We start from the raw sequence: 14,571 nt of genomic DNA, 5'->3' as shown, positions 1-14,571 counted from the left end.
AGTTTACTGCCCTGCTGAAGAGATTCCATACACACAGTCTGTAGTTTACTGCCCTGCTGAAGAGATTCCATACACACAGTCTGTAGTTTACTGCCGTGCTGAAGAGATTCCATACACACAGTCTGTAGTTTACTGCCCTGCTGAAGAGATTCCATACACACAGTCTGTAGTTTACTGCCGTGCTGAAGAGATTCCATACACACAGTCTGTAGTTTACTGCCCTGCTGAAGAGATTCCATACACACAGTCTGTAGTTTACTGCCCTGCTGAAGAGATTCCATACACACAGTCTGTAGTTTACTGCCGTGCTGAAGAGATTCCATACACACAGTCTGTAGTTTACTGCCCTGCTGAAGAGATTCCATACACACAGTCTGTAGTTTACTGCCCTGCTGAAGAGATTCCATACACACAGTCTGTAGTTTACTGCCCTGCTGAAGAGATTCCATAAACACAGTCTGTAGTTTACTGCCCTGCTGAAGAGATTCTTTAAAGCTGCAATCAGCAGTTGAAACAAAAAACAAAGCATTTTCCTCTCCACTGTTTTCCCGAAAAAAGCTGAGAAATGTGACCACTCTCCAATTCATAGACAGAGCTGTAGATACAAGGCCTGGTTGTCTAATACAACACCATGGTAGTTTGAACCGTGCTCTGAGGCTATTCACTTCCTTTGTTTAGGCATATTGCCAGTAAAACAACGCTGATATTTTGAGTGTTACAGTTGACCTAAGCGCATGAGGCAATTTATTTGACCTTTATTTAACTAGACGAGTCAGTTAAGAACAAACTCGTATTTAAAATGACGGCCTAGGAACAGTGGGGTTAACTGCCTTTTTCAGGGGCAGAACGACAGATTTTTACCTCTTCAGCTCGGGGGATTCAATCTAGCAACCTTTCGGTTACTGGCCCAACGCTCTAACCACTAGTTTACCTGCCACTGACCAGTTATATTCTTCAAGAATCAATGGATACACCTGTATATCATTCGTTTATAAGTCCAAAAATGGATGTATCTACTGCAGATTGTCTCTCTAAGATGAGGTGACATGTTCTTCAGTATAAACCTAAAGAGAGATTCCACAGCTGTGATTAGGATGACTGTGCTGACGGAGGATACAGGGGGAGACGAGGGAGGGGGGGCGAGGAGGTGTCCTATTACCCATGATCCTCCTGTCTCATCGCCATCACTCAGGGTCTAGGTCTGTTGGTACATGCCCTTCCTTCCCAGCGTCCCTCATCCACAACGCTCCAATTCACCTCTCAGCTGCCACACAGCGGCTTTTAAACACATCCTAACACACATCAAAGGAACCACTTCTCCTTGAGGAGCTCAAACACTTCAGGAGACTCGGATCAGAGAAAAGGAGGAGGTCTGGGAGACTCGGATCAGAGAAAAGGAGGAGGTCTGGGAGACTCGGATCAGAGAAAAGGAGGTCTGGGAGACTTGGATCAGAGAAAAGGAGGTCTGGGAGACTCGGATCAGAGAAAAGGAGGTCTGGGAGACTCGAAATGCAGAAAAGGAGGTCTGGGAGACTCGGACCGCAGAAAAGGAGGAGGTCTGGGAGACTCGGATCAGAGAAAAGGAGGAGGTCTGGGAGACTCGGATCAGAGAAAAGGAGGAGGTCTGGGAGACTCGGATCAGAGAAAAGGAGGAGGTCTGGGAGACTCGGATCAGAGAAAAGGAGGAGGTCTGGGAGACTCGGATCAGAGAAAAGGAGGAGGTCTGGGAGACTCGGATCAGAGAAAAGGAGGTCTGGGAGACTCGGATCAGAGAAAAGGAGGTCTGGGAGACTCGAAATGCAGAAAAGGAGGTCTGGGAGACTCGGACCGCAGAAAAGGAGGAGGTCTGGGAGACTCGGATCAGAGAAAAGGAGGAGGTCTGGGAGACTCGGATCAGAGAAAAGGAGGAGGTCTGGGAGACTCGGATCAGAGAAAAGGAGGAGGTCTGGGAGACTCGGATCAGAGAAAAGGAGGAGGTCTGGGAGACTCGGATCAGAGAAAAGGAGGAGGTCTGGGAGACTCGGATCAGAGAAAAGGAGGAGGTCTGGGAGACTCGGATCAGAGAAAAGGAGGAGGTCTGGGAGACTCGGATCAGAGAAAAGGAGGAGGTCTGGGAGACTCGGATCAGAGAAAAGGAGGAGGTCTGGGAGACTCGGATCAGAGAAAAGGAGGTCTGGGAGACTTGGATCAGAGAAAAGGAGGTCTGGGAGACTCGGATCAGAGAAAAGGAGGTCTGGGAGACTCGAAATGCAGAAAAGGAGGTCTGGGAGACTCGGACCGCAGAAAAGGAGGAGGTCTGGGAGACTCGGATCAGAGAAAAGGAGGAGGTCTGGGAGACTCGGATCAGAGAAAAGGAGGAGGTCTGGGAGACTCGGATCAGAGAAAAGGAGGAGGTCTGGGAGACTCGGATCAGAGAAAAGGAGGAGGTCTGGGAGACTCGGATCAGAGAAAAGGAGGAGGTCTGGGAGACTCGGATCAGAGAAAAGGAGGTCTGGGAGACTCGGATCAGAGAAAAGGAGGTCTGGGAGACTCGAAATGCAGAAAAGGAGGTCTGGGAGACTCGGACCGCAGAAAAGGAGGAGGTCTGGGAGACTCGGATCAGAGAAAAGGAGGAGGTCTGGGAGACTCGGATCAGAGAAAAGGAGGAGGTCTGGGAGACTCGGATCAGAGAAAAGGAGGTCTGGGAGACTCGGATCAGAGAAAAGGAGGAGGTCTGGGAGACTCGGATCAAAGAAAAGGAGGAGGTCTGGGAGACTCGGAGGAGGTCTGGGAGACTCGGATCAGAGAAAAGGAGGTCTGGGAGACTCGGATCAGAGAAAAGGAGGAGATCTGGGAGACTCGGATCAGAGAAAAGGAGGAGATCTGATCAGAAATAGATGTTAAAATGACAGGACTCTTGAATACGGACACTGAATCTTAGAGTGTTCAGTTTACCTTCATGATGAGTGCAAGTGCAATATTCATTCATATTCACAATGATGACCATGTTATCTGAGGGTTAGTGCTAGTGTTAGGTTTAGGTTTAGGCTTAGGCTTAGGTTTAAGGTTAGGGTTAGGCTTAGGCTTAGGCTTAGGCTTAGGGTTAGGCTTAGGGTTAGGGTTAGGGTTAGGTTTAGGCTTAGGTTTAGGCTTAGGGTTAGGGTTAGGCTTAGGCTTAGGCTTAGGGTTAGGGTTAGGGTTAGTGCTAGTGTTAAGCTTAGGTTTAGGTTTAGGGTTAGGCTTAGGTTTAGGTTTAGGGTTAGGCTTAGGGTTAGGCTTAGGTTTAGGTTTAGGGTTAGGCTTAGGTTTAGGTTTAGGGTTAGGCTTAGGTTTAAGGTTAGGTTTATTGTTAGACTTAGGGTTATGTTTAGGGTTAGGTTTAGGTTTAGGGTTAGGTTTAGGTTTAGGTTTAGGTTTAGGGTTAGGTTTAGGGTTAGGCTTAGGTTTAAGGTTAGGTTTATTGTTAGACTTAGGGTTATGTGATGTCTAAGTTGTGTATATTCTATGGGTTAGGGTTAGGTTTAGGGTTAGGGTTAGGCTTAGGTTTAAGGTTAGGTTTATTGTTAGACTTAGGGTTAGGTTTAGGTTTAGGTTTAGGCTTAGGTTTAAGGTTAGGCTTAGGGTTATGTGATGTCTAAGTTGTGTATATTCTATGAACTACTGCAGTTAGGTTTATTGTTAGACTTAGGGTTATGTGATGTCTAAGTTGTGTATATTCTATGGGTTAGGGTTAGGTTTAGGTTTAGGCTTAGGTTTAAGGTTAGGTTTATTGTTAGACTTAGGGTTATGTGATGTCTAAGTTGTGTATATTCTATGAACTACTGCAGTTAGGGTTAGGGTTAGGGTTAGGTTTAGGTTTAGGGTTAGGCTTAGGTTTAAGGTTAGGTTTATTGTTAGACTTAGGGTTATGTGATGTCTAAGTTGTGTATATTCTATGAACTACTGCAGTTAGGGTTAGGTTTAGGGTTAAGGTTTATTGTTAGACTTAGGTTTAAGGTTAGGTTTATTGTTAGACTTAGGGTTATGTGATGTCTAAGTTGTGTATATTCTATGGGTTAGGGTTAGGTTTAGGGTTAGGGTTAGGTTTAGGGTTAGGGTTAGGTTTATTGTTAGACTTAGGGTTATGTGATGTCTAAGTTGTGTATATTCTATGGGTTAGGGTTAGGTTTAGGTTTAAGGTTAGGTTTATTGTTAGGCTTAGGGTTATGTGATGTCTAAGTTGTGTATATTCTATGGGTTAGGGTTAGGGTTAGGTTTAGGTTTAAGGTTAGGTTTATTGTTAGGCTTAGGTTTAAGGTTAGGTTTATTGTTAGACTTAGGGTTATGTGATGTCTAAGTTGTGTATATTCTATGGGTTAGGGTTAGGTTTAAGTTTAGGGTTAGGTTTAGGTTTAAGGTTAGGTTTATTGTTAGACTTAGGGTTATGTGATGTCTAAGTTGTGTATATTCTATGGGTTAGGGTTAGGTTTAAGTTTAGGGTTAGGTTTAGGTTTAAGGTTAGGTTTATTGTTAGGCTTAGGGTTATGTGATGTCTAAGTTGTGTATATTCTATGGGTTAGGGTTAGGGTTAGGTTTAAGTTTAGGGTTAGGCTTAGGTTTAAGGTTAGGTTTATTGTTAGACTTAGGGTTATGTGATGTCTAAGTTGTGTATATTCTATGGGTTAGGGTTAGGGTTAGGTTTAGGTTTAAGGTTAGGTTTATTGTTAGGCTTAGGGTTATGTGATGTCTAAGTTGTGTATATTCTATGGGTTAGGGTTAGGGTTAGGTTTAGGTTTAAGGTTAGGTTTATTGTTAGGCTTAGGGTTATGTGATGTCTAAGTTGTGTATATTCTATGGGTTAGGGTTAGGGTTAGGTTTAGGTTTAAGGTTAGGTTTATTGTTAGGCTTAGGGTTATGTGATGTCTAAGTTGTGTATATTCTATGGGTTAGGGTTAGGGTTAGGTTTAGGTTTAAGGTTAGGTTTATTGTTAGGCTTAGGGTTATGTGATGTCTAAGTTGTGTATATTCTATGGGTTAGGCTTAGGGTTAGGTTAGGTTTATTGTTAGGCTTAGGGTTATGTGATGTCTAAGTTGTGTATATTCTATGGGTTAGGGTTAGGGTTAGGTTTAGGTTTAAGGTTAGGTTTATTGTTAGGCTTAGGGTTATGTGATGTCTAAGTTGTGTATATTCTATGGGTTAGGGTTAGGGTTAGGTTTAAGGTTAGGTTTATTGTTAGGCTTAGGGTTATGTGATGTCTAAGTTGTGTATATTCTATGAACTACTGCAGTTACATAATAACGTGGGGCTGATTGTTTCTGAGAGGTGTGAGCCGACCCCAGTGTGAGGTCGTGTAGAGTCGCCCCTCAGGAGGCCATCGTCCTGTAATCAATACCAATCCAAACCAATACTGGATCAATACCAGGACCAGCTGAGAGACTCGACACACCACTGCCTTGTCAGCGCTTTAGTTCTGCTGCTTTAATCATCTGTCTACACCTGACGCTGTTTGTCTTTCTCATCACTGACCCCATGCAGACTCACTTCTGTCTGTCTGTCTGTCTGTCTGTCTGTCTGTCTGTCTGTCTGTCTGTCTGTCTGTCTGTCTGTCTGTCTGTCTGTCTGTCTGTCTGTCTGTCTGTCTGTCTGTCTGTCTGTCTGTCTGTCTGTCTGTCTGTCTGTCTGTCTGTCTGCCTGATGGGGGTTGGTAGCTGGCCAGTCTCAGGTCTGTCTGTCTGATGGGGGTTGGTAGTTGGCCAGCCTCAGTTCTGTCTGTCTGTCTGATGGGGGTTGGTAGCTGGCCAGCCTCAGTTCTGTCTGTCTGATGGGGGTTGGTAGCTGGCCAGCCTCAGGTCTGTCTGTCTGTCTGTCTGATGGGGGTTGGTAGCTGGCCAGCCTCACTTCTGTCTGTCTGATGGGGGTTGGTAGCTGGCCAGCCTCACTTCTGTCTGTCTGATGGGGGTTGGTAGCTGGCCAGCCTCAGGTCTGTCTGTCTGTCTGTCTGTCTGATGGGGGTTGGTAGTTGGCCAGTCTCAGGTCTGTCTGTCTGATGGGGGTTGGTAGCTGGCCAGTCTCAGGTCTGTCTGTCTGTCTGATGGGGGTTGGTAGCTGGCCAGTCTCAGGTCTGTCTGTCTGATGGGGGTTGGTAGCTGGCCAGTCTCAGGTCTGTCTGTCTGTCTGATGGGGGTTGGTAGCTGGCCAGCCTCAGGTCTGTCTGTCTTTCTGTCTGTCTGTCTGTCTGTCTGTCTGTCTGATGGGGGTTGGTAGCTGGCCAGCCTCAGGTCTGTCTGTCTGTCTGTCTGATGGGGGTTGGTAGCTGGCCAGCCTCAGTTCTGTCTGTCTGTCTGTCTGTCTGTCTGTCTGTCTGTCTGTCTGTCTGTCTGTCTGTCTGTCTGTCTGTCTGTCTGTCTGTCTGTCTGATGGGGGTTGGTAGCTGGCCAGCCTTAGTTCTGTCTGTCTGTCTGTCTGCCTGTCTGTCTGTCTGTCTGTCTGTCTGTCTGTCTGTCTGTCTGTCTGTCTGTCTGTCTGTCTGTCTGTCTGATGGGGGTTGGTAGCTGGCCAGTCTCAGGTCTGTCTGTCTGATGGGGGTTGGTAGCTGGCCAGTCTCAGGTTTGTCTGTCTGATGGGGGTTGGTAGCTGGCCAGTCTCAGGTCTGTCTGTCTGATGGGGGTTGGTAGCTGGCCAGTCTCAGGTCTGTCTGTCTGATGGGGGTTGGTAGCTGGCCAGTCTCAGGTCTGTCTGTCTGATGGGGTTTGGTAGCTGGCCAGTCTCAGGTCTGTCTGTCTGATGGGGGTTGGTAGCTGGCCAGTCTCAGGTCTGTCTGTCTGAGTTCTGTCTGTCTGTCTGATGGGGGTTGGTAGCTGGCCAGCCTGCTCACACACTTCAAATATGCTGTTCTCTCTATTAGAATGGGTTACTGCTGTCTTGTCAAGGTGTGTTTTGCATTATGTCACCAAATAATGTAGGTAATAGTTCAAACTCAGTGGGGCCCGCCAACAGGGCGCTAGGGCGACGCTCCACTTGTGATCGGTCCAAAAATTAAATAAAAAATAATAGAAAGTATATATATTAAGTAATTAATGGATTATGTTTTAAATGTTCATAAGAGTGTGATGTGTGTGTACATTTTCCTATTTCAAAAATCTATTGTTTAAAACAATCTGTTTGGTTCCTTCCTACCCTGCCAGCAGCAGCTCCGTGGGCTCACAGGCCCTGAAAACATTTCATGGCTTGTTTCACCAGCTATTTACTCCGAGGGGGAACTTCCCCAGTGATACACTTTAACAGCACGAAGTAAACGGAGCTTCCTGGAGCGTTCAAGCGTGTAGTCAGAACCAGAACCTCTGGGTCCGCTCTGGTCTCCTTCCTATGACGGCTCACTTCCTCAACTGAGACCAGGTCTGCTCTAGTCTCCTTCCTATGACGGCTCACTTCCTCAACTGAGTCCAGGTCTGCTCTAGTCTCCTTCCTGTGACGGCTCACTTCCTCAACTGAGACTAGGTCTGGTCTAGTCTCCTTCCTATGACTGCTCACTTCCTCAACTGAGACCAGGTCTGCTCGAATCTCCTTCCTATGACGCCTCACTTCCTCAACTGAGACCAGGTCTGCTCGAATCTCCTTCCTATGACGCCTCACTTCCTCAACTGAGACCAGGTCTGCCCTAGTCTCCTTCCTATGATGGCTCACTTCCTCAACTGAGACCAGGTCTGCTCTAGTCTCCTTCCTATGACGGCTCACTTCCTCAACTGAGACCAGGTCTGCTCTAGTCTCCTTCCTATGACGGCTCACTTCCTCAACTGAGACCAGGTCTGCCCTAGTCTCCTTCCTATGATGGCTCACTTCCTCAACTGAGACCAGGTCTGCTCTAGTCTCCTTCCTATGACGGCTCACTTCCTCAACTGAGACCAGGTCTGCTCTAGTCTCCTTCCTATGATGGCTCACTTCCTCAACTGAGACCAGGTCTGCTCTAGTCTCCTTCCTATGACGCCTCACTTCCTCAACTGAGACCAGGTCTGCTCTAGTCTCCTTATGACGGCTCACTTCCTCAACTGAGACCAGGTCTGTCCTAGTCTCCTTCCTATGATGGCTCACTTCCTCAACTGAGACCAGGTCTGCTCTAGTCTCCTTCCTATGACGGCTCACTACCTCAACTGAGACCAGGTCTAGTCTCCTTCCTATGACGGCTCACTTCCTCACTTCCACTTCCTCTATCAGGTACAGATAGAGCTAGATCAAGATCTGATAAACAGGACATCTACATTCAACCAGAGCGGATGGATACACTGGCTAGAACCTTCTAATCACAGATCTGGATGGCTGTTGATGGCCAATTTCATTGTTTTCCCCCATGGTGTTCATCAGGTTGTATTGTATGTGACAGGGTCACACGTTGTGTGGACTAAAACAGAATAAAACCGGGTGTTTCACAAAGCACGATCAAATGAATTAGCATGCTACAGTATGCTTTGTGACATTATGCTTGGTGATATTAGGCTAGCTAGCTATCCCCAGTTAGATAATGCTTTGTGACATTATGCTAGCTAGCTATCCCCAGTTAGACCATGCTTTATGACATTATGCTAGCTAGCTATCCCGTTAGAAAATGCTTTGTGACATTATGCTAGCTAGCTATCCCCTGTTAGAAAATGCTTTGTGACATTATGCTAGCTAGCTATCCCCAGTTAGATAATGCTTTGTGACATTATGCTAGCTAGCTATCCCCAGTTAGATAATGCTTTGTGACATTATATGCTAGCTAGCTATCCCCTGTTAGACCATGCTTTGTGACATTATGCTAGCTAGCTATCCCCAGTTAGATAATGCTTTGTGACATTATGCTAGCTAGCTATCCCCAGTTAGATACTGCGTTGTGACATTATGCTAGCTAGCTATCCCCAGTTAGATAATGCTTTGTGACATTATGCTAGCTAGCTATCCCCAGTTAGATAATGCTTTGTGACATTATGCTAGCTAGCTATCCCCTGTTAGACCATGCTTTGTGACATCATGCTAGCTAGCTATCCCCAGTTAGATAATGCTTTGTGACATTATGCTAGCTAGCTATCCCCAGTTAGATAATGCTTTGTGACATTATGCTAGCTAGCTATCCCCAGTTAGAAAATGCTTTGTGACATTATGCTAGCTAGCTATCCCCAGTTAGATAATGCTTTGTGACATTATGCTAGCTAGCTATCCCCAGTTAGATAATGCTTTGTGACATTATGCTAGCTAGCTATCCCCTGTTAGACCATGCTTTGTGACATTATGCTAGCTAGCTATCCCCAGTTAGATAATGCTTTGTGACATTATGCTAGCTAGCTATCCCAGTTAGATACTGCGTTGTGACATTATGCTAGCTAGCTATCCCCAGTTAGATAATGCTTTGTGACATTATGCTAGCTAGCTATCCCCAGTTAGATAATGCTTTGTGACATTATGCTAGCTAGCTATCCCCTGTTAGACCATGCTTTGTGACATCATGCTAGCTAGCTATCCCCAGTTAGATAATGCTTTGTGACATTATGCTAGCTAGCTATCCCCAGTTAGATAATGCTTTGTGACATTATGCTAGCTAGCTATCCCCAGTTAGATAATGCTTTGTGACATTATGCTAGCTAGCTATCCCCAGTTAGATAATGCTTTGTGATATTATGCTAGCTAGCTATCCCCAGTTAGATAATGCTTGGTGATATTAGGCTAGCTAGCTATCCCCAGTTAGATAATGCTTGGTGATATTAGGCTAGCTAGCTATCCCCAGTTAGATAATGCTTTGTGACATTATGCTAGCTAGCTATCCCCAGTTAGATAATGCTTTGTGACATTATGCTAGCTAGCTATCCCCAGTTAGATAATGCTTTGTGACATTATGCTAGCTAGCTATCCCCAGTTAGATCATGCTTTGTGACATTATGCTAGCTAGCTATCCCCAGTTAGATAATGCTTTGTGACATTATGCTAGCTAGCTATCCCCAGTTAGATAATGCTTTGTGACATTAGGCTAGCTAGCTATCCCCAGTTAGATAATGCTTTGTGACATTATGCTAGCTAGCTATCCCCAGTTAGATAATGCTTTGTGACATTATGCTAGCTAGCTATCCCCAGTTAGATCATGCTTTGTGACATTATGCTAGCTAGCTATCCCCAGTTAGATAATGCTTTGTGCCATTATGCTAGCTAGCTATCCCCAGTTAGATCATGCTTTGTGACATTATGCTAGCTAGCTATCCCCAGTTAGATCATGCTTTGTGACATTATGCTAGCTAGCTATCCCCAGTTAGATAATGCTTTGTGATATTAGGCGAGCTAGCAATCCCCAGTTAGATAATGCTTTGTGATATTAGGCGAGCTAGCAATCCCCAGTTAGATAATGCTTTGTGATATTAGGCGAGCTAGCAATCCCCAGTTAGATAATGCTTTGTGATATTAGGCGAGCTAGCAATCCCCAGTTAGATAATGCTTTGTGATATTAGGCTAGCCAGCTATCCCCAGTTAGATAATGTGTTTTCACTTATTGCATCTGCAGGCTCATTGCATTCTCCCTGGTTTCCACTTGTTTGTTCGTGAGCTGCCTGCTCGCTCTAAACAGTATAATCTAATCTGTTTTAAATCAGTGGCAGCATGTGCAGCAGGTGGTCATTGGGTTTTTAAAACATGCAAAAGGGAAATAGGTGTATTTATGCTGTTATTCAAATGCAAAGATCGCTTTAACTATCTTCTCAAAGAAACTAGCAGTAGTTTGAAATACTTGGCATCATATTTCTGTCGTGCTGCTCTGTTGACAACTCCAGGGCAGATAAAACACGGGGGGGGCACTCTTTCTCTGTGATGGGATTAAAAAGAGGACTATAGCATCTCTGAAACACTATCCTCTCTGGTCCCGCATCACAGCACCGTGAAACAGACACCTATCTATGGATGCAGGGCTGGGGAGAGGGAATGGGAAGGGGGACGCAGGGGGAGGGCAGGGGGATGCAGGGGAGAGGGAATGGGAAGGGGGAGGCAGGGGGAGAGGGAATGGGAAGGGGGAGGCAGGGGAGAGGGAATGGGAAGGGGGACGCAGGGGGAGGGAAGGGGGACGCAGGGGGAGGGCAGGGGAGGCAGGGGAGAGGGAATGGGAAGGGGAGGCAGGGGAGAGGGAATGGGAAGGGGGACGCAGGGGGACGCAGGGGGCAGGACGGGGTAAGAGATGACCTGTATAGAAACCAACCAGGAGACCACTGGGGCAGGACGGGGTAAGAGATGACCTGTATAGAAACCAACCAGGTATATAATATAGGAGACCACTGGGGCAGGACAGGGTAAGAGAAGACCTGTATAGAAACCAACCAGGAGACCACTGGGGCAGGACAGGGTAAGAGGTGACCTGTATAGAAACCAACCAGGAGACCACTGGGGCAGGACAGGGTAAGAGAAGACCTGTATAGAAACCAACCAGGAGACCACTGGGGCAGGACAGGGTAAGAGGTGACCTGTATATAAACCAACCAGGTATATAATATAGGAGACCACTGGGGCAGGACAGGGTAAGAGAAGACCTGTATATAAACCAACCAGGAGACCACTGGGGCAGGACAGGGTAAGAGAAGACCTGTATATAAACCAACCAGGAGACCACTGGGGCAGGACGGGGTAAGAGATGACCTGTATAGAAACCAACCAGGAGACCACTGGGGCAGGACAGGGTAAGAGATGACCTGTATAGAAACCAACCAGGAGACCACTGGGGCAGGACGGGGTAAGAGAAGACCTGTATATAAACCAACCAGGTATATAATATAGAAGACCACTGGGGCAGGACGGGGTAAGAGATGACCTGTATAGAAACCAACCAGGTATATAATATAGAAGACCACTGGGGCAGGACAGGGTAAGAGAAGACCTGTATATAAACCAACCAGGTATATAATATAGAAGACCACTGGGGCAGGACGGGGTAAGAGATGACCTGTATAGAAACCAACCAGGTATATAATATAGAAGACCACTGGGGCAGGATGGGGTAACAGAAGACCTGTATATAAACCAACCAGGAGACCACTGGGGCAGGACGGGGTAAGAGAAGACCTGTATATAAACCAACCAGGAGACCACTGGGGCAGGACGGGGTAAGAGATGACCTGTATATAAACCAACCAGGAGACCACTGGGGCAGGACGGGGTAAGAGGTGACCTGTATATAAACCAACCAGGTACATGATATATGAATCTACCTGTGTGGTATAGAGGCCAACTCTTCCTGTCAGTCCCATCCTGACACACACAGCTTCAGGGGCCATTAGAACAGCTACAAAGCCAGGTCAAATGTTTCAGGTATAAAAGAACATTACGTACATCCTGGTACTTTCCTCAGGTGCTGGATTTGTAGACTCATGGAAAACAGGAAGGGTAAACGCTGCACACTGCTGCTCCTGTTGCCAGGTGATATTTATAAACAATGTCTCCACCCTGAAGGTCTTCATCAGGCTGCTCCTGTTCCCAGGTGATATTTATAAACAATGTCTCCACCCTGTAGGTCTTCATCAGGCTTCCATATCTCAGGTGGGCGGTGGAAGGTCAAAATATATAGGGGGCAGAACTCAGTGACATCACTTCCTGCAACAGAAAGGAGGGGGAGGGGTGGAAGTTCCTATGTATAGGGGGCAGACCTCAGTGACATCACTTCCTGAAACAGAAAGGGGGGTGGAAGGTCCTATATATAGGGGGAAGTACTCAGTGACATCACTTCCTGAAACAGAAAGGGGGGGGGGGGGGTGGAAGGTCCTATATATAGGGGGCAGAACTCAGTGACATCACTTCCTGAAACAGGAAGGGGGGGTGGAAGGTCCTATATATAGGGGGCAGAACTCAGTGACATCACTTCCTGAAACAGGAGGTCAAAAATGGGTTCTTATATTATTACCATTTAATGTATCATAATATATGATCATTCACACGGAATGTGATCAATATTTACAGTAATATACAGTACATACACACGGAATGTGATCAATATTTACAGTAATATACAGTACATACACATGGAATGTGATCAATATTTACAGTAATATACAGTACATACACACGGAATGTGATCAATATTTACAGTAATATACAGTACATACACACGGAATGTGATCAATATTTACAGTAATATACAGTACATACACACGGAATGTGATCAATATTTACAGTAATATACAGTACATACACACGGAATGTGATCAATATTTACAGTAATACACAGTACATACACATGGAATGTGATCAATATTTACAGTAATGTTGTGTTCTCACACTGTCTGACTGTGTTATATCAGACAGGTAGACAGCTCCCCCTCACACTGTGTTATATCAGACAGGTAGACAGTTCCCCCTCACACTGTGTTATATCAGACAGGTAGACAGTTCCCCCTCACACTGTGTTATATCACACAGGTAGACTGTGTTATATCAGACAGGTAGACTGTGTTATATCACACAGGTAGACTGTGTTATATCAGACAGGTAGACAGGTAGACAGCTCCCCCCCACACTGTGTTATATCAGACAGGTAGACAGGTAGACAGCTCCCCCCCACACTGTGTTATATCAGACAGGTAGACAGCTCCCCCTCACACTGTGTTACATCAGACAGGTAGACTGTGTTATATCAGACAGGTAGACAGCTCCCCCTCACACTGTGTTATATCAGACAGGTAGACAGTTCCCCCTCACACTGTGTTACATCAGACAGGTAGACTGTGTTATATCAGACAGGTAGACAGCTCCCCCTCACACTGTGTTATATCAGACAGGTAGACAGCTCCCCCTCACACTGTGTTATATCAGACAGGTAGACTGTGTTATATCAGACAGGTAGACTGTGTTATATCACACAGGTAGACAGCTCCCCCTCACACTGTGTTATATCAGACAGGTAGACTGTGTTATATCAGACAGGTAGACTGTGTTATATCAGACAGGTAGACAGTTCCCCCTCACACTGTGTTATATCAGACAGGTAGACAGGTAGACAGCTCCCCCTCACACTGTGTTATATCAGACAGGTAGACAGCTCCCCCTCACACTGTGTTATATCAGACAGGTAGACAGGTAGACTGTGTTATATCAGACAGGTAGACAGTTCCCCCTCACACTGTGTTATATCAGACAGGTAGACAGCTCCCCCTCACACTGTGTTATATCAGACAGGTAGACAGGTAGACTGTGTTATATCAGTCAGGTAGACTGTGTTATATCAGACAGGTAGACAGTTCCCCCTCACACTGTGTTATATCAGACAGGTAGACAGTTCCCCCTCACACTGTGTTATATCAGACAGGTAGACTGTGTTATATCAGACAGGTAGACAGTTCCCCCTCACACTGTGTTATATCAGACAGGTAGACAGCTCCCCCTCACACTGTGTTATATCACACAGGTAGACAGTTCCCCCTCACACTGTGTTATATCAGACAGGTAGACGGTGTTATATCAGACAGGTAGACAGGTAGACTGTGTTATATCACACAGGTAGACAGCTCCCCCTCACACTGTGTTATATCAGGCAGGTAGACAGCTCCCCCTCACACTGTGTTATATCAGACAGGTAGAATGTGTTATATCAGACAGGTAGACTGTGTTATATCAGACAGGTA

General features: G+C 46.0%; 1 protein-coding gene across 1 annotated transcript; it reads left to right on the top strand.

Annotated features, from left to right (window-relative positions):
* Window positions 1-1,094: 1,094 nt before the first annotated feature.
* On the top strand, window positions 1,095-2,866 carry LOC135573607 (uncharacterized). The gene is made up of 2 exons (XM_065022869.1): window positions 1,095-1,147; window positions 1,309-2,866. The coding sequence occupies exons 1-2, from the start codon at window positions 1,095-1,097 to the stop codon at window positions 2,864-2,866; spliced, it is 1,611 nt and encodes a 536-aa protein (XP_064878941.1).
* The last annotated feature ends 11,705 nt before the right edge of the window (window positions 2,867-14,571 follow it).

Source organism: Oncorhynchus nerka, linkage group LG10 (genome assembly GCF_034236695.1).
Source record: "Oncorhynchus nerka isolate Pitt River linkage group LG10, Oner_Uvic_2.0, whole genome shotgun sequence".
Classification (NCBI taxonomy): Eukaryota; Metazoa; Chordata; class Actinopteri; order Salmoniformes; family Salmonidae; genus Oncorhynchus; species Oncorhynchus nerka.
The sequence above is the reverse complement of the archived record's forward strand: the minus strand, read 5'-3'. Positions and strand labels throughout refer to the sequence as shown.

Excerpts from the sequence above, each read along its gene's own strand:
- LOC135573607 (XM_065022869.1), top strand. The coding sequence starts at position 1,095 with ATGACTGTGCTGACGGAGGATACAGGGGGAGACGAGGGAGGGGGGGCG. Across the intron at positions 1,148-1,308 it reads GAGGGAGGGGGGGCGAGGAG|GAACCACTTCTCCTTGAGGA; the intron begins GTGTCCTATTAC and ends CACACATCAAAG.